General features: G+C 43.5%; 1 protein-coding gene across 1 annotated transcript in view; it reads left to right on the top strand.

Moving 5' to 3' along the window:
- Nucleotides 1-18,676, top strand: part of LOC121576613 (transmembrane protein 266-like) — an 89,315-nt gene extending 70,639 nt beyond the window's left edge. The window contains 9 exon segments of the mRNA XM_041889881.2: nucleotides 8,531-8,685; nucleotides 9,695-9,768; nucleotides 10,382-10,438; nucleotides 10,580-10,718; nucleotides 11,865-11,980; nucleotides 15,362-15,554; nucleotides 17,457-17,519; nucleotides 17,621-17,798; nucleotides 17,800-18,676. Of these exon segments, the coding sequence (XP_041745815.2) occupies nucleotides 8,531-8,685; nucleotides 9,695-9,768; nucleotides 10,382-10,438; nucleotides 10,580-10,718; nucleotides 11,865-11,980; nucleotides 15,362-15,554; nucleotides 17,457-17,519; nucleotides 17,621-17,798; nucleotides 17,800-18,262 (1,438 nt within the window). The 3' untranslated portion in view covers nucleotides 18,263-18,676.
- The last annotated feature ends 544 nt before the right edge of the window (nucleotides 18,677-19,220 follow it).

The following is a 19,220-nucleotide window of genomic DNA, read 5'->3' as shown; positions in this document are numbered from 1 at the left end:
CACGTCACTACTTCACAGGAGAGCCATTTGAACGTACACTTTTTTATTAAATCAAAATGCATTTTTTGGCAGAAATGCCTTCTGGAACATGTGAACTTTCATGTGCCTTAATAAAAAACTTGTATGCCATCTGTAAATACGAATGAAATTGTTAAATTACGAGCCTAGTTAGTTTAGCCACAGAAAAAGACAGCAACCTTCCTACTAGCCATGATTGGCTGAGACAATGAGTGGACTGGACATGCCGAAAGATGAGTTCAGATTGGTCTGCCATGTTGCACGCTTCTGTCTATTTGAGCTGGTCAGTATGTGTAGGTAATCCTGTCTAGCACGGCTTTTTTTTAAAAATATATCGCAAAGTAGAACTGCATAAGTGTTGCTCTCCACTTTCTGGAGGACCGAGTTTTGAAATCAGTGGAATTAGAGTATGATAGCTAAGGAGATGGAGAAAACACCTGTCTACGGATTACATCTTCAAATTAAGGGCAAACATGGCATCCGTGACAGAGAGTGAGAAGCGTCCGTCCATCTATACAGGTAAGATAGTCTACCTAGCAACATTATCATATATTGCAAATGTCTAATTTAGTCAGAAAATAGTTTTCATTTCAAGTTAAAGTGTACTGTTAGCTAACTAGCTAACGTTAGCTGGCTGGCTCGCTAGCTAACGTTATGTGTATGATCTGTGTAGTAATATAATTTGTTTCTCAGAGCCATTTGCTTTGCTAGTTATAACCTAATGTTAGCTGGCTAACATTGAACCTGGTTGGTTAGCTACCTGCAGATTCATGCAGGGTAGTAACGTCATGAGTTGGGATTATGGTTAATTGTTTAGCTAGCTAGTTACATGTCTTAACAAAAGACTCCACTAAGCAAGTAACATTGAACCTGGTTGGTTAACTACCTGCAGATTCATGCAGGGTAGTAACATCATGAGTTGGGATTATGGTTCATTGTTTAGCTAGCTAGCTAGCTAGCTACATGTCTTAACAAAAAAATCCAGTATGCAAGTAACCATTTCAATAGAATGTTAATGATGCCACTGCGGAAACTGTTGATAGACGTAGCTGGTAAATTCGCTCTGGCTATCTACTCTGATTTCAAAGCACTCTCGTCTGAGTGTGCCAGAGCGCAGAATAACTGACGAATTTATGAACACTCAACACCCGTTGAATATGGCCGGTGTCAGCAAACGTTGGCAAAAAAGCGTAAAACGTTGCCAGCAGCACACTTGCCATCACCAACGCTCTGGATAACATAAAAACAGCCTAACCAGCTCTGCTAGGGCAAGTAAAATGGTCAGTGAGCTGTTCTCTCATTTGTGTCTGGAAGTAGCTAGCAAGCTAGCCAACGTTAGCCAGTTAGCTTTGGTGCTTGACTGCTGTTGTTAGGACAGAACGCTCAGATTGGGTGGGGCTAAAGCTTAAGAGGGTGTAAACGATGCTGAATGTGTGTAGACAAAAAAGGGCTCTACAGTAGTAGTACCAAAACATTCAAAGGCCATTTTCTCAAAAGTGAGGTTACAAGTTTATCAACTTTCAAAGCAAAATTATTTTCCCATTGTTCCTCAACTATAGTGTATGATATACCATTTTCTAGCTCGGTCTCTACTTTTATCCAATGTAAAAAACACAATTTCAAATTTTGCTACATAAGACCGATTTGAGCTGGTCGGTCACAAATTGTAATTCGTAACATATCATACGAAATGGATGATAGACATCCACAAATTAATACATACCATACGAAATGTAACACATCTTACTAATTGGAGTGTCCCGGATTGACATTTACCACTGAACAAGTTTCAAGTTTTATTAGTCGTACGTACAGGATACACATGGTATACCCCGTCTAATGAAACGCTTACTTGCAGGTTCCTTCTCAACAATGCAACAACAATAAGAAATTATAAAAGACACGGATACGAACATAAAGTAAATGGCTCAGTAGAATATAATCTTTTTTTTAGCATACAGTGCCGTCGGAAAGTATTCAGACACTTTGACCTTTTCCACATTTTGTTACGTTACAGCCTTATTCTAAAATGGATTAAATATTATTTTTTTCACAGCAATCTACACACAACACCCCATAATGACAAAGTGAAAACAAAAATAACTTATTTACATAAGTATTCAGACCCTTTGCAATGAGACTCGAAATTGAGCTCAGGTGTTTCCATTGATCGTCCTTGAGATGTTTCTACAACTTGATTGGAGTCCACCTGTGGTAAATTAAATTGATTAGATATGTTTTGGAATGGCACACACCTGTCTATATAAGGTCCCACAGTTGACAGTGCATGTCAGAGCAAAAACCAAGCCATGAGGTCGAAGGAATTGTCCGTAGAGCTCCGAGACAGGATTGTGTCGAGGCACAGATCTGGGAAGGGTACCAAAACATTTCTGCAGCTTTGAAGGTCCCAAAGAACACAGTTGCCTCCATCATTCTTAAATGGAAGAAGTTTGGAACCACCAAGACTCTTCCTGGTGCTGGCTGTCCACCAAACTGAGCAATCAGGGGAGAAGGGCCTTAGTCAGGGAGGTGACCAAGAACCCGATGGTCACTCTGACAGAGCTCTAGAGTTCCTCTGTGGAGATGGGAGAACCTTCCAGAAGGACAACCATCTCTGCAGCACTCCACCAATCAGGCCTTTATGGTAGAGTAGCCAGACGGAAGCCACTCCTCAGTAAAAGGCACATGATAGCCCGCTTGGAGTTTGCCAAAAGGCACCTAAAGACTCTCAGACCATGAGAAACAAGATTCTCTGGTCTGATGAAAACCAAGATTGAACTCTTTGGCCTGAATGCCAAGCATCACGTCTGGAGGAAACCTGGCACCATCCTTAAGTTGAAGCATGGATGTGGCAGCATCATGCTGTGGGGATGTTTTTCAGCGGCAGGGACTGGGACACTAGTCAGGATCCAGGCAAAGCTGAACGGAGCAAAGTACAGAGAGATCTTTCATGAAAACCTGCTCCAGAGCACTCAGGACCTCAGACTGGGGCGAAGGTTCACCTTCCAACAGGACAACGACCCTAAGCACACAGCCAAGACAACGCAGGAGTGGCTTTGGGACAAGTCTCTGAATGTCCTTGAGTGGCCCAGCCAGAGCCTGGACTTGAACCTGATCGAACATCTCTGGAGAGACCTGAAAATAGCTGTGAAGCAATGCTCCCCATCCAACCTGACAGAGCTTGAGTGGATCTGCAGAGAGGAATGGGAGAAACTCCCCAAATACAGGTGTGCCAAGCTTGTAGCGTCATACCTAAGAAGAGTCCAGGCTGTAATCGCTGCCGAAGATGCTTCAACAAAGTACTGAGTAAAGGGTCTGAATACTTATGTAAATGTGATATTTACATAACTTATGTAAATATGTATTTTTTATATGTTAGCAAAAATGTCTAAAAACCTGTTTTTGCTTTGTCGATATGGGGTATTGTGTGTAGATTGATGAGGGGAAAGAACTATTTAATCCATTTTAGAATAAGGCTGTAACGTAACAAAATGTGATTGTTATTCTGGGTACAACATCATCAACACATTTCCTACTGAAGCCTGTGACTGACAATGTATATTCCTCAATGTTGATGGATGACTCTTGATTGAAACATATTCCAATCAGTATTCTCAAAACAGTCCTGCAGCATTGAGTCACACATATGGACACGTGGATATGTGAACAGTGGACACATGTAACGTGAGATACTGTCCCTACTGGCCAATGAATGTCTTTTCTGCTATCACATAGAAACCTCCTCTAATTCCCTGTCACCTCCAGTGTTGAGCTCCTAATCTGTTGGCACGGCTTGGCTCAGAGTGACTGGCAGTGGTGCAGTGGGCAGCAGCGTGTGCCAGTTAGCCCCTGGGAGTGCTCATTGACACAGCATGGCCCTTCTCCAGCCCCCAGCCCCTCTGCTGATCTTGGCACCAGGTGGACAGGATATCCAGTCCTCCACCGGAGGTCCAGCTATAGCCGCAAACTGGCTCATCTCACTGGGTCTCTCTCACTCTCTCGCTCTGGCTCCAACCTCTCTCTTTTCTCTCTTTTCTCTCTCTACCCCTCTCTGCACAGCCCCAGTGCCTTCAAAAATAACTGCCTCTCTGTCTGTTTGCCTGCTCTGTCCTGAAGCCTGGAAGTAGAATCTTTCTTCCTCTCTTGTGCTAAAAGACGAACATTGGCAATGGGATTTCTTCACTCGGGGACAGGTGACAATGACAAAGTGCTGTTTTTCAGAGAACATGCATCTTTCACTGTCTGCCCTTAAGAAGCAGCATCACTAGCCTGGTCTTTCACTGGAAATATCAGAGTAATTTTGTCTGTGTAGAATACAGAGTAGTGACAGGGAGGGAAAGTCCTGTCTGCATCGCACAGATCTGCCATTATTTATTGACCATGAATCTCTGGGAGCCTGTCTCGGGCATAGTGTCTGGTAGGAGGGACACAGAGGGGAGGTTGGATTTAAGGTAGACACAATGTACCCAGACAAGGGCCCAGCTCACCTGGGAAATACCACTCTTATCTCCACACTGATGGAAATGCATGGCCATTTAGAGCAAGGGGGGGCAAAGTACGGCCATATCCGGCCCACCGGGCCCTTCAATCCGGCCCACGAGACATTTTTTAAATTTATTAAATATTATTATATTTGAGTTACGATTTGTGGACTAAAATTACTCATTACATGATATACAAACAACCTCCAATAGATGGCGCTGTAGCCTGGCAGCGCGCTCTGTATTTGGGCCTACAGTCAGATTCAGAATGCTCTGCCATCATAGCCACTTCATTGCTTGACGACTTTTGACGTGAAAAATGAGTGCTGCGAAAATGAAAAAATTGGACTCGAATGTCGTGTGTTTGAAGAAGAATGGACAGCAAAATACTTTTGAAAGAGTGTATGGTGGAGACTGCTGGTATACTTTGTCCTGAGAGTAAAAGCCAATTTGAGAAAATTAGCTTATCATGCAGAACCATCACCAGGCGCGTGGAAGTGATAGGTGAGGAGTTAATCTCTGAGTTGAAGAAAAAAGCAGATGGCTTCAACTTTTTTCTATAGCACTGGATGAGAGTACTGACATCAGAGACACCGCTCAACTTTTAATTTTTGTCAGAGGAATAAATGAGAACTTTTAAATAACAGAGGAACTTCTTGCGATGGAATAAATGATGGAAATAACCAGGGGCTCTGACTTATATGACAGGGTGTCTGCCTGCTTGGAAAAAAGGAATCTGCCGTGGAGCAAACTGACAAACGTCACAACAGATGGATCACCAAATCTAACCTGTAAAAACATTGGCCTACTAAAAAGATTACAAGACAAAGTAAAAGAAGAAAGCCCTAACTTGGAGGAATTTATATTTCTTCACTGTATTATTAATCAGGAAGCCCTGTGTAAAAGTGTGTTAAAGCTGGAAAATTTTGTCAAAGTGGTTGTAAAATTTGTCAACTTAATATGGGCAAGTGGGCTTAACCATTGTCAGTTCATTCAGCTGTTCAATGACACAGAGGCAGAGCACCAGGACGTGTTGTACCATTCAAATGTGCGCTGGCTAAACCTGGGAAAAGTATTTTGCCGTGTGTGGAAACTGAGATGGGTGATAGGTATGTTCCTTGATACGGTTGGTAAAGCTGACGACTTCTCCGAGTTGAAAGACATAGACTGGCTGGGCGACTTTGGTTTCGGTGTGGACATATTAGGGCATCTGAACGATCTAAATGTGAAACTGCAGGGAAATTGTGTTTTTGTGCATGAACTGTAATCCAAACTTATGTTGTTCTCCAGACAAATGAGCAGCCGGTCTCTCGCTCATTTTCCGACACTGACCGCAATGAAGGCGCCCACATCGCAGTGCCGCACTGAGACATACAGTAGCACTTTGATCGACCTGCATGCTGAGTTTTCCCACCGCTTCTCAGACTTCACCAAGATTGAGACTGAGCTGGAGCTTGTATCATGCCCGTCTTTCGGCAGTGAGAAAGCACCACCAGACACATAATTGGAGCTCATCGACATCCAATGTGACAGAGCTTTGAAGGAGAAGTACAAAACAGCAACAATAGACCAGTTCTATGGCTCACTGAATGAAACAAAGTTTCCAAACATTAAAAAGAACACCCAAAGGATGCTTGTTTTATTCGGGCCACATATGTGTGTGAACAAATGTTCTCAGTCATGAATTACAACAAATCCCATCACAGGTCAAATTTAACAAATTACCACTTGTCAGCTGTTCTGAGAATCTCTACATCAAAGATGACACCAGACTTTGATGCCCTTGCCAAGAGAGGTGACCAGACCCATTGTTCACATTAAGACTCAAATAAACGTGACTGGGGTAGGCAAGGATTATGCTTTTTCATGGTGATGGTTATGCAGTGATAATTATCCAGCAATGCACTTGGATACAGGTAATAACTAATCAGTCAGATTTGGGCTGAGTTGAATGGATAACTGTAAATATGGCTCACAATGGAGATGAGAATTGTTCCTTAATATGCTTTCAAGAACAGACCATTCCAAATTAAACAGATGCTCTTACCATATGTTTCACTCAAATTTTGCATGTCTCCAGTCATACAATATATATATATATTTAAGTTTGCATATTGCGACTAAGTTTGATTGTACTTTACAAGGGTAGAGATGCAGGATCTGTGTGTGTGTTTGACTGTGTTTGTGATGTTATAAATTATATCAATTTTGTGGAAAATGTGTGAACAATGTGTTCACAAAAAACAAGGGTAGAGATGGTACAAGGGTAGAATTGTTCTGCAAGCATATGTACACCTACAGTACACTAGTAGTTGCGTGTCAATGTGAAAACGAATAAAGGCTTCACATGTTTTGTCACACATTTAGTATGTGGCCCTTCACTTGGTTTCAAAAACTCAATGTGGCCCTTGAGCCAAAAGGTTTGCCCACCCCTGATTTAGAGGGAGGGGGATCACTGGAGCCTACTGTCATATCACTGGGGAATGGATGGCAGTGTGAATGAATGACTGACATAGGGGTCATGAGATGTAAAGGTGATATTACGGATCCGACCCGCACCCCGTTACCACCTACTTCATCCCTGTCAGAAGAGTGAGAAAAATAAAAACCCAGTAGCGTATGAATATTGTCATGGAAATCAGATGAAGCCATCATCATCATCCCGCAAGCAATCATCTTTTGAGCTGTGAATGAGGAGGGATGAGGAGGAGGTCTGTGGCCTCCAGATGGTGTGGATACAGCCCCACTGAAGCCCTCTGAGAGCCACAAGATGAGGTCACACAGCCAGCCAGCATGAAGGTGGCTGGAATACAACACAACAGAACAGTCTGCTCCAAGAAGGATGAGGCACACTGAACACAGAGATCTGGCTGGGAAATATCTTTATATCTCTAATTAAAGAGATCATAAAAAGTGGAATCAACATTATAGTTTGAGTTCTATGGCTTCAACATACTGCTCAGCTCTAAAAACTGCCAAATACAGACCGTACTTGTTTGTGAAGCTAAGTAAATATGGCCATGTGTTGAGTGGTGCCACAAGGCAAACACAAGCGCTGTGTCATTCTAGAGCACTGATTTCTCACACTGTTGTTTGAGTTTAGATGAAACTTTTGTTGGTCAATTCAACAAATGCTCAGACAAACATTGTCACAAATCAGTAGTATGTGTGTGTGGATGTGTAATATTGTGTTATTTGTGCCTGATTGGAACGGTGCCCTCTGCTGACTCAGATAGAGTATAACACCAAGTAGAAAGCACTTCTCAGCGACTTCACAGTCCAGTCTGTCACAGAGTAGGAGGGGTAGGCAACTATATTCAGCCTCTGGCCCATTCTTTTTTTGTAATATCTGTTTTTAAACAAAAACATACATAGACAAAAACAATAGACCACTTAACATTTACATACATTTCCACAAATATTAATGAAATCACAGGTGCTCAGACCCACATGTTCCCACTGTATCCACACCCAATGTTGTTTCTAATGCTTGTAAGAATCTGGCCCCATACGATTTTAAATTGTGTTATGTTGTTTCTGTCTGTAGACAGATTTTTTCAATATTTAAATAATGTCGGAGCGGATGGTCAGGGGGCGGAACATAATTATAATTTGTACACTGCAAATTGACTACAACTAAGCCCAATAAGAGATTGTATTTGAAAATAACAATCATTTCATACTTTGATTACATTGAGACACGATCACATATGTCTTTTTTTAATTTGAGGGAATACTTGGGAACAGACTTCCTAAATTAAACTCATTTTTATCTGAATTCCTGTCAATTTTACAGTTTTTTTTTTAACCTAATATTGATGTAATTTTTTTACGAAAGACTTTTGGGAGGGGCAAAAACAATCACTTGCAAGCCAGTTTTGTCCCACGGGCCGCCTGTTGCCAACCCCTGCCATAGAGGTTTGAAGAGAACTAATACATTTGAATACATGTCCTTCTCTGATTTGCATTTCATGACATTCTGCTTTGTCTCTGCATTCCACCCCCTCCTCTCCGCCTCTCTCTGGTGTCAGGTCTAACTGGCTGAAGCCGTGCTGTGGGCGGAGGGCAGCCCCATGGCAGGTGTGCATGCTGAGCGCAGGCTTTAACTGTTTCCTGGTGGCCTGTGTCATCCTGGTGGTGGTGCTGCTGTGTCTGGAGCTGCTCATCGACACCAAGCTCCTGCAGTGTGAGTGACCCTGGACCTGTCTCTGTATTAGAACCTGGATCTTCTGGACTTGTTTTCATGTAATGACAATTTGAAAGGGCTAGCTTGTGATACACTTCTGCAACTTAAACTGTCACAAAAATTGTGATTTGACCCCTAGTGAAGTTAAGACATACAAAACAGCCGTGGTAAAGTATGTTGGAATATACAATAATGCACATCTGCTGTTATGGATGTAGCTAATATTGGCCCTAGGCCTGTTGTATAATACATTACCTATGATAATGCTGTGACAGTGACAGGTCCAGGACCTGGGGCTGTGATCTCTCCTCTCTATGATATCAGCCTCATTAGTAAACACAGTGTCAGGTGGTCTAATGCCACTGTGACCAATCTCACATGGAGATGACCTCATCTGCATCCTCTGGCTCTGGGGAGGGAGGTGTCCTCATCTATCATGGGGATAAGGTCAGGAGTCACCACCTCTATGGTGTCACAAGCTCTATGAAGGATGATACTGTAGGACCTCCATCATGTGAATGTGAATGTATCTTAATGCATTCAAATCTTTACAAGTCGCCGGAGGCAGATTTAAGAGACGGGACGGTTGGGAGGGAAAGACAAATGCATAGAGGGAGATTAATGGACAAATAAATGGGGTGATAAAGGTTGCCTGTCTGCTGGGTGAATGTAAGGAGAGAGGGAGGGATGGAGGAAGATGAATGGACTGATGGACAGATCAGTGAACACAGCAAACAAAGACAGATGGGAAGGGAGGTGGCGCGTGAAGAGGAAGAGGAATGCTGTAGTTGACAGCCCAATGCAGTATGATGCTGGCCACAATTAGACGGATGAATAGACAGGCATTCAGACAAACCTGTGCTTGTGAGCTTGCTTCTTGCGTGTGTATGTATGTGTCTTTGCCTGTATGTCTGTGATTGTGTGTCCGTCTCCAGTATTTAACGAAGTATCTGAACCTTGAGTAAACTAGTCATCTCTAAACATTGTCTATGCTGTGCTGTCTTCACAGTTAACAACGCTTTGCAGTTTGCCAGCATCGTCCACTGGATCAGCCTGGTCATTCTATCTGTGTTCTTCGCTGAGGTGAGCCCCTCTCCGTTCTCTCTCCCCCACAGTGGCAGTAGGCTCACTTACAGCTGATGCAGCCGAGGGTTGATTTAATGCTATAGTGTGCAGTATGAGACAAAGGTGAGCTAGAGAGGTGCAGTGGTTTATCCTGATTACAACACCCTATTAAAGCCTGCCCTTTCCCCCATCAACACATTATCGACTTATTAGGGTTTCGTGAGGTCCAGCAAGTCCGAGCAATATTATTTATTTATTTTAAATAATAATAGAGAAAAAGCTAGGAATAGAGAGGAGAGGAGTGCAGTAGATTTCTGCAGCCGCTGCTGAGTCAGCTCTAGCTAGTGCAGGGTGCAGTGTGCATCTCTAACTGTTTGGATGAAATCCGACCGCTGTGGTAGTGAACTGTATTAATATAATGTAATTGATGAATTACCTGTGGATAGACAAAAGAAAACTGAATCACAACTGCAATTCACTTTTACTGAGACATTAAGACTTTTAGGGGGATGTTTACAACTAAAGGAAATATGAATTATATCGCTATGGTTCTCTCCCCCGCTCTATCCATCTCCCTTTTTTCCCTACCTCTCCCTCCCTCCCCCTCTCTCTTTCCCTCCCTCTCTCTCAGACGGTGTTCAGGATTGTGGTGGTGGGGATCTGGGATTACATCGAGAACAAAGTGGAGGTAAGCTCCCTGGAGGGCCATTAGTCCTGAGGTGGGTTTGTTCCACTGCAATGTCATTCTCCCAATGTCAGACCTCAGCCTGTGTGTGTGTGTGTGTGTGTGTGTGTGTGTGTGTGTGTGTGTGTGTGTGTGTGTGTGTAGGTGTTTGATGGTGCAGTCATAGTGCTGTCCCTGGCCCCCATGGTAGCCTCAACGGTGGCCAATGGCCCCAGCAGCCCCTGGGACGCCATTGGCCTCATCATCACCCTGCGCATCTGGAGGGTCAAGAGGATAATCGATGGTGAGGCTGGGAGGGCCACAGGGTAGAGGGGGTGGAGGGGGTGCAGTCTCCTCTGTATCATGTCCTTTACTGTCAGGTTGCACAGATGCAGCAATAATATTTCTGCAGCTCCACCCCTATGGATGACGTCATTATTCCGACTTGCTTTTTACTGAGCTTTACAGAGCATTTTTTGCCATGCTTATTACGAACTGCAATCAATACTTGCTCTACAACACAATGACAAATACATACAGTTGAAGTCGGAAGTTTACATACACTTACGTTTTTCAACCACTCCACAAATTTCTTGTTAACAAACTATAGTTTTGGCAAGTCGGTTAGGACATCTACTTTGTGCATGACACAAGTAATTTTTCCAACAATTGTTTACAGACAGATTATTTCACTTATAATTCACTGTATCACAATTCCAGTCGGTCAGAAGTTTACATACACTAAGTTGACTGTGCCTTTAAACAGCTTGGAAAATTCCAGAAAATGATGTCATGGCTTTAGAAGCTTCTGATAGGCTAATTGACATCATTTGAGTCAATTGGAGGTGTACCTGTGGATGTATTTCAAGGCCTACCTTCAAACTCAGAGCCTCTTTGCTTGACATCATGGGAAAATCAAAAGAAATCAGGCCTCAGAAAACAATTGTAGACCTCCACAAGTCTGGTTCATCCTTGGGAGCAATTTCCAAACGCATAAAGGTACCACGTTCATCTGTACAAACAATAGTATGCAAGTATAAACACCATTGGACCACGCAGCCGTCATACCGCTCAGGAGATGTCTCCTAGAGATGAACGTACTTTGGTGCGAAAAGTGCAAATCAAGCCACATCCCGCCACACCCACCAAATGGAACAAAAACGTAGGCTACCTCAAAGTCTGTTCAAATCAAATCAAATGTAATTGGTCACATGCTTCATAAACAACAGGTGTAGACTAACATACCCCCGGACCCCACTAGAAGGGTGTTGACCCCGGAACCCATTGACCCTGAACCCCCCCCCCCACACCCAATATGCAACACAACGTTATGGCTTTGTGGCCTACTACTTTATAAAATAAAGTTCTGTCAGTGTGAATTCGTTTACCCTTACATAGCAGTCTCTTTAATAGAGACTTACATAGCAGTCTGTCCTGTGTTCTGTCCCAGCCTACGTGCTGCAGGTGAAGGTGGAGATGGAGATGGAGATCCAGCAGTATGAGAAAGCCAAGGCTGTCAGGGAGGAGCAGCTGGAGAGACTCACCCAGATCTGCCAGGAGCAGGCAGTATGTTCACACACCTCCTACCTACTGACCCTGCCTGTCATACACATCTCTAACCAGCAGAGTGCAGCAACATGCCAAGAATGAATATATGTTCACTTCCAATACATTATGTATAGATTTGAGATAACAAAACACATTCAAATTCAAAAATGTATGTGCGGAATAACCAAACCTTTAATATGACAAACACTGAGTTGAACACATAAATACATTACATATCCCTAGGAGGAGATAGTATCAGGTTCTGTATTCAGTCAATGTGTCACAACATTCCTGTTATTCCCATCCCGGGGTTTACATTCAGAAAAAGGATCCAGTCACATTTGTACACATATGTAATATAGCATAGCTTGACTGTCATTGTACAGCACTGCTGGATCATGTTGACCGAAGACGGAAAATGTTATGTTCTAACCATGACTAGAGGGATATATATTATACAGTGCATTCGGAAAGTATTCAGACCCCTTGACTTTTTCCACATTTTGTTACATTACAGCCTTATTCTAAAATAGGTTAACCTCTTAAGGATCGGACCCTTTTTTTAAAAATTCGCCTAAAATGACATACGCAAATCTAACTGCCTGTAGCTCAGGACCTGAAGTATGGATATGCATATTCTTGATACCATTGGAAAGGAAACACTTTGAAGTTTGTGGAAATGTGAAATTATTGTAGGAGAATATAACACATTAGATATGGTAAAAGATAATACAAACCAAAAACTATGTGTTTTCTATTTATTTTTTTGTTACATCATCTTTGAAATGCAAGCGTGGTCCTCTGTAGCTCAATTGGTAGAGCATGGCGCTTGTAACGCCAGGGTAGTGGGTTCGATCCCCGGGACCACCCATACGTAAAAATGTATGCACACATGACTGTAAGTCGCTTTGGATAAAAGTGTCTGCTAAATGGCAAAAAAAAAGAAGGAAAAAAAAGAGAAAGGCCACAATATAATATTGCAGTTTAGGTGCAATTTAGAAGTGTGTGCGCAAAGTTTCATATTGATCCAGTGAAGCATTGCAATACTGGACTATTTTGTATAAAGTCTGCCCAAATGTGTCGAATTGGTCAATTGATACATTTTCAAGTACATAACTATAGAGAACATACAAAAATGATATGGTAATACAAAATGTAAGTTTACACACTCCCAGGAATGTCATACATGATGGATCATTAGCTTATACACTAACTTTCACACATCTAGATGGCCGGGCGAGGTGAGTGTGGAGCCAGAGACAGCAGGGGTTCAAACTGTAGAACCCAGCTCCTACATTTGAATATAAAAATGGATTTTATCAAACAAAACTATGCTACATTTGATCTCTGGAACCCTTAGGATGACAAATCAGAACAAGATTACTGAATGTGAGTACATTATTTACCTTCAGAGGTGAATGTATCAAACCAGTTGCCGTGGTACGTTTTTTGTTGTTGTGCACTCTCCTCAAACAATAGCATTGTCTTTTTTCACTGTAATAGCTACTGTAAATTGGACAGTGCAGATAGATTAACAAGAATTTAAGCTTTCTGCCCATATAACAGTCATGCTTACAACAGTCATGCTAATCACATTAGCGCACGTTAGCTCAACCGTCCCGTATACGGGACACCGTTCCCGTAGAGGTTAAATCTTTTTTTTCCCCTCATCAATCTACACACAATACCCCATAATCACAAAGCAAAAACAGGTTTTTAGACATTTTTGCAAAAATAAATGAAATAAAAACGGAAATATCACATTTACATAAGTATTCATACCCTTTACTCAGTACTTTGTTGAAGCATCTTTGGCAGCAATTACAGCCTCAAGTATTCTTGGGTATGACGCTACAAGCTTGGCACACCTGTATTTGGGGAGTTTCTCCCATTGTTCTCTACATATCCTCTCAAGCTCTGTCAGGTTGGATGGGGAGCGTCGCTGCACAGCTATTTTCAGGTCTCTCCAGAGATGTTCGATCAGGTTCAAGTCCGGGCTCTGGCTGGGCCACTCAAGGACATTCAGATACTTGTCCCGAAGCCACTCCTGCTTTGTCTTGGCTGTGTGCTTAGGGTCGTTGTACTGTTGGAAGGTCAACCTTCGCCCCAGTCTGAGGTCCTGAGCGCTCTGGAGCAGGTTTTCATCAAGGATCTCTCTGTACTTTGCTCCGTTAATCTTTCCCTCGATCCTGACTAGTCTCCCTGAAAAACATCCCCACAGCATGATGCTGCCACCACCATCCTTAGCCGTAGGGATGGTGCTAGGTTTCCTCCAGACGTGACGCTTGGCATTCAGTCCAAAGAGTTCAATCTTGGTTTCATCAGACCAGAGAATCTTGTTTCTCATGGTCTGAGAGTCCTTTTGGTGCCTTTTGGCAAACTCCAAGCGGGCTGTCATGTGCCTTTTACTGAAGAGTGGCTTCTGTCTTGCCACTCTACCATAAAGGCCTGATTGGTGGAGCTCTGTCAGAGTGACCATCGGGTTCTTGGTCACCTCCCTGACCAAGGCCCTTCTCCCCCGATTGCTCAGTTTGGCCAGGCAGTCAGCTCTAGGAAGAGCCTTGCTGGTTCCAAACTTCTTCCCTTTAAGAATAATGGATGCCACAGGCTTCATGAGGACCTTAAATGCTGCAGAAATGTTTTGGTACCCTTCCCCAGATCTGTGCCTCGACACAATCCTGTCTCGGTCTCGGAACTCTCCGGGCTATTGCTTTGACCTCATGACTTGGTTTTTGCTCTGACATGCACTGCCAACTGTGGGACCTTATATAGACAGGTGTTTGCCTTTACAAATTTTACATTTTAGTCATTTAGCAGACGCTCTTATCCAGAGCGACTTACAGTTAGTGAGTGCATAATTTTCATACAAATCATGTCCAATCAATTGAATTTACCACAGGTGGACTCCAATCAAGTTGTAGAAACATCTCAAGGATGATCAATGGAAACAGGATGCACCTGAGCTCAATTTCGAGCAAATAGCAAAGGTCTGAATACTTATTTTTGATACATTTGCAAAAAAATCTAAAAATCTGTTTTTGCTTTGTCATTATGGGGTATTGTGTGTAGATTGATGAGGATTTCTATTTATTTAATCCATTTTAGAATAAGGCTGTAACATAACAAAATGGAAAAAGTCAAGTGGTCTGAATACTTTCCGAATGCACTCTATATGTAATGTATGTGTTCAAAGATCTGTGTGACACAACCCAGGGTTTCTCAATAAAGGCAACACACTTAAGTAAGAGACCAGTTGTGTAGCTAGTTGATTATGTACAGTGGGTGGCCTTTAGCAAAGTGGATGGATATGAGTACCAGTGCTCTTAAAGGGCATTCAGGTGTTTCTGTGTAAGGATAACACATGTACTGTATGCATCTCTCCCTCCCTCTCTCTCTCAGTTTGAGATCAGGCAGCTGCGGGCCCACCTGGCTCAGCAGGATTTGGACCTGGTAGCAGAGCGAGAGGCTGCCATGCAGATCCACCATGTGTGGGGCAAGCAGTGCAGTCTCTTTCAAGAGGTGGATGGCCTAGCCCCTAGGGGCCCCGAGCAGCGCAGTCAGGCTAAAGCCAGGGAGGCAGCGGCCCCTGGAGGTACCACACCCTGATCCTATACCCACACCACTTACTGTAGTATTACTTCAGAGCACAGCAGATTGCCTCCTCGAGATAGAACCCTATGATACTGTTTTATCTCTATGGATTGCCTGCTGGCTGTGGGTTCTAACCAAAGAGGGTCTCTCTTGAAGCCAGGGGAATAGAGAGATGTTCTTGCCATTTCAGATCAGATTTGTCAGGCAAAGTGGTTGAATAAACAGAGTGCTCTGTGCTTTGGGTCATGTAGTTGTTAAAGAGTGGACAGTTCGGTTGAAAATATGTGCTCAATTCACCTGGAACCACCCCCAAAAAACATCTAACAAACCACATCATATTCCAGGGAGGATAGAATAGTAGAGTACTGTACAAGGAAAAGACTTGGAAATTCCCCTAGAACAACAGCCTGATAGAGGCCTAGCAGTGTGGGACCTCTGATGATTCTGAGAACTCAGTGCTATGGGAGTGCTGTTTGAATGAGGACAATATCCTCTGTGTAAATATACCTGTAAAAAACACACCAAGAGATTGGTTTAATATGATGAGCCACTTTTGTATGATGACTATGGCATCTAACTTAGGCCGGAATTCAATCCGATCGCAGGTTAAAGGCATTGCGGCTTTTAAAGGCAATTTCCGATTGACATATGCAGCATAAATGGGATCTCCGTGAATGTGGGAACATTGCCTTTAAAAGCCGCTATAACCCGCGATCGGATTGAATCCCGGCCTTAGACTTAGAGATAATGAGGAGAACATCTGTCTTATACTGTAAACCTACTGTTTGTTTTCCATGTATCAGGAGACAGAGGGCAGGGTGACTGGCATGCTGGCATGGGGGTAGTGAACTATTGTCAAAACGTACTTCTTTCAAATTCTGAACAAACACTCCAATGAATACAGGAGCCATAAACCTTTCAAAGGGAGATAGATCACAAGTCACAGGAGGTAGAGGAACAAAGACTGTCAGTACTGTATTCTCAGAGCTCAAAACACAGAGCCCATTCCTTAAGTAAGGACATAAATCACCATGCTTCTCTCTCTGCTATATATCTGAGGTTTCACAGCGAGGCCGTGTGTCAGACTACAGCATTTTAAGTGCTCATGTGTTATTAATCGCAGAGTGATTGTCTCTGCCGCCGCGTTTTAGGCCAAGCATTGCCTGTCCTCTTGGGACAGTCTTAAAATGAATATTTGAATTAGAATCAAATATAATCCATCTATCTATCTAGAGGGAGCAGGGGAGGTAAACTGTGACAGGTCAGGGAAGCCAGCCACAGGCCCTGCTACCCACCACCGCTCACCTCTTCTCTGGTAATTCAGGTATAATGAGCATTATAAACCGGGTAGTTTGGGTCCTGGATGTTGATTGACTGAAAGCCATAGTATATCAGACAATATACCACGGGTATGACGCAAAATTACTTGTTTACTGTTCTAATTATGTTGATAACCAGTTTATAATAGCAATAAGGCACATCAGGGGGTTGTGCTATATGGCCAATATACCACGGCTACCCAGGCACTACGCGTTGAGCCGTACATAAGAACAGCCCTTAGCCGTGGTATGTTAGACATATACTGCACCTTCTCGGGCCTTATTGCTTCATTCTACCACAGTCTGACCGCGTTCTATGTATGGTGTCTAAATCCTTCACAACCACTGCTATAACCTACAATAGGTAGGTCACTAAAAATCTGCAGCTCATAACTGAACTACAGTACAGCAGCATGCTTTTATGTTTGGGGGTTACGGTTCATCATTCTGGTCAGAAATATCTGACTGATGCATTCTGGGAAACCTTTACACAACAAACATAGGAATAGATAAGGTTACCAAACATCCAACTCATTTAATTGTTTTTGAGAGAGAGCACGTATTTTGTTTCTTATTTCTTTCAGATCATGTTGTTCAAGATGACATGAACAACTACATCAGCCAGTACTACAGTGAGGCAAGCAGTGGTAAGAATAAACAAGTCCCCACTCTCAGACACATTTGTTTCTGTCCTTTATTTCACAGTCAGTCAGCAGTATCGTGATGAGTCCAAAATGTTTTCTTGTAGATGTTGGGATCCCAGATCGAGCTCGTGTCTTCACTACTGCAGCCATAGACGTGCATCTTCCCAACAACCCCAGCCAGCTGCCCTCGTCTCTGGTGAGTGCAGACGCAGTGTCCAGCCGTCTGCAGCAGACAGGCGGCTCTGTGAGCGAGGCCTCCAACACCACCATGTCCCGCTCCCGCTCCCGCCCGCCAGCACAGCATCAGCAGCCACACCCTGGGCTCCACCACTGACTGCAGCTCCACCGTCCGCGAGGCTTCCACCTCCACAGACTCCTACAGCGGCCAGCGCTGTTACCCCCCGCCGTACTGCAGCCCCCTGGCCCTGGGCGTGGGCACACAGCCTGGCCCCAGAGGACACCCCAGCGCCGTGGTGCAGGAGCTGCTCTCCTCGCTGTCTGAGGACTCCTGTCTGGGACAGAAGGGCCTGGACCCTGTCAACCTCAAACTGCCCAGTCCTGCTGGCTCCACCAAGACTAGCCCTGAGCTGGAGCACAGGCTCAACATCTACAACAAGAGGAACCAGGAGAGCCGTGGAGGCTTCCACACCAAGCCCCTCATCCACCTGCAGGCCAGCGAGCCCTTCATGGAGAAGTACAAGCTGTCTCAGGCAGATGCCCCCGTCAACTGTCTGCCTGAGACATAGGAAAGGGCTACAGGGGTACTGTAATGCTCAGCCAAAACTGACTAACTCATCAAAGACCCTCCTGAAACTCACTTACTAACACTAAAGACATGCACTCAGAGGCCTCCTCCACCGGCATACAGCCATCCTCCTCTTCGCCAAAAGCACCTTGGAACTGTGAATGGCGGCTCAGCCAGCACTGCACATCGTCCATGGAGGACAGGAAAAGGCCGTTTAGTGAACTATCAGGAATTGACACAATGAGTATATGAACAAGTCACCAAAAGAAACCAGTAATGGAGCATTAGCCCCAGCTCTTAGACAGCAGTGCTCTGCAGAAATGTGACTGGCTCTGATGCTTTTACAGTGCCTTCAGAAAGTATTCATACCCCTTGACTTTTTCCACATTTTGTTGCGTCATTGGCCTACACACAATACCCCATAATGTCAAAGTGGAATTCTGTTTTTAGACATTTTTACAAATGAATGAAAAGCTAACATTTCTTGAGTCAATAAGTATTCAACCCCTTTGTTATGGCAAGCTTAAATAAATTCAGGAGTAAAACATTTCTTAAGTTGCATGGACTCACTCTGTGTGCAATAATAGTGTTTAACATGATTTTTGAATTATTACCTCATCTCTGTACTCCACACATACAATTATCTGTAAGGTCCCGCAGTCGTGCAGTGAATTTCAAACGATTCAACCACAAAGACCAGTGAGGTTTTCCAATGCCTAGCAAAGAAGGGCACTTATTGGTAGATAAAAAATAAATAAAAAGCAGACATTGAATATCCCTTTGAACATGGTGAAGTTATTAATTACACTATGGATGGTATATCAATACACCCAGTCACTACAAAGATACAGGTGTCCTTCCTAACTCAGTTGCCGGAGAGGAAGGAAACCGCTCAGGGATTTCACCATGATGCCAATGGTGACTTTAAAACAGTTAGAGTTTAATGGCTGTGATAGGAG

This window comes from Coregonus clupeaformis, chromosome 11, assembly GCF_020615455.1.
Source record: "Coregonus clupeaformis isolate EN_2021a chromosome 11, ASM2061545v1, whole genome shotgun sequence".
NCBI lineage: Eukaryota > Metazoa > Chordata > Actinopteri > Salmoniformes > Salmonidae > Coregonus > Coregonus clupeaformis.
The sequence above is the reverse complement of the archived record's forward strand: the minus strand, read 5'-3'. Positions and strand labels throughout refer to the sequence as shown.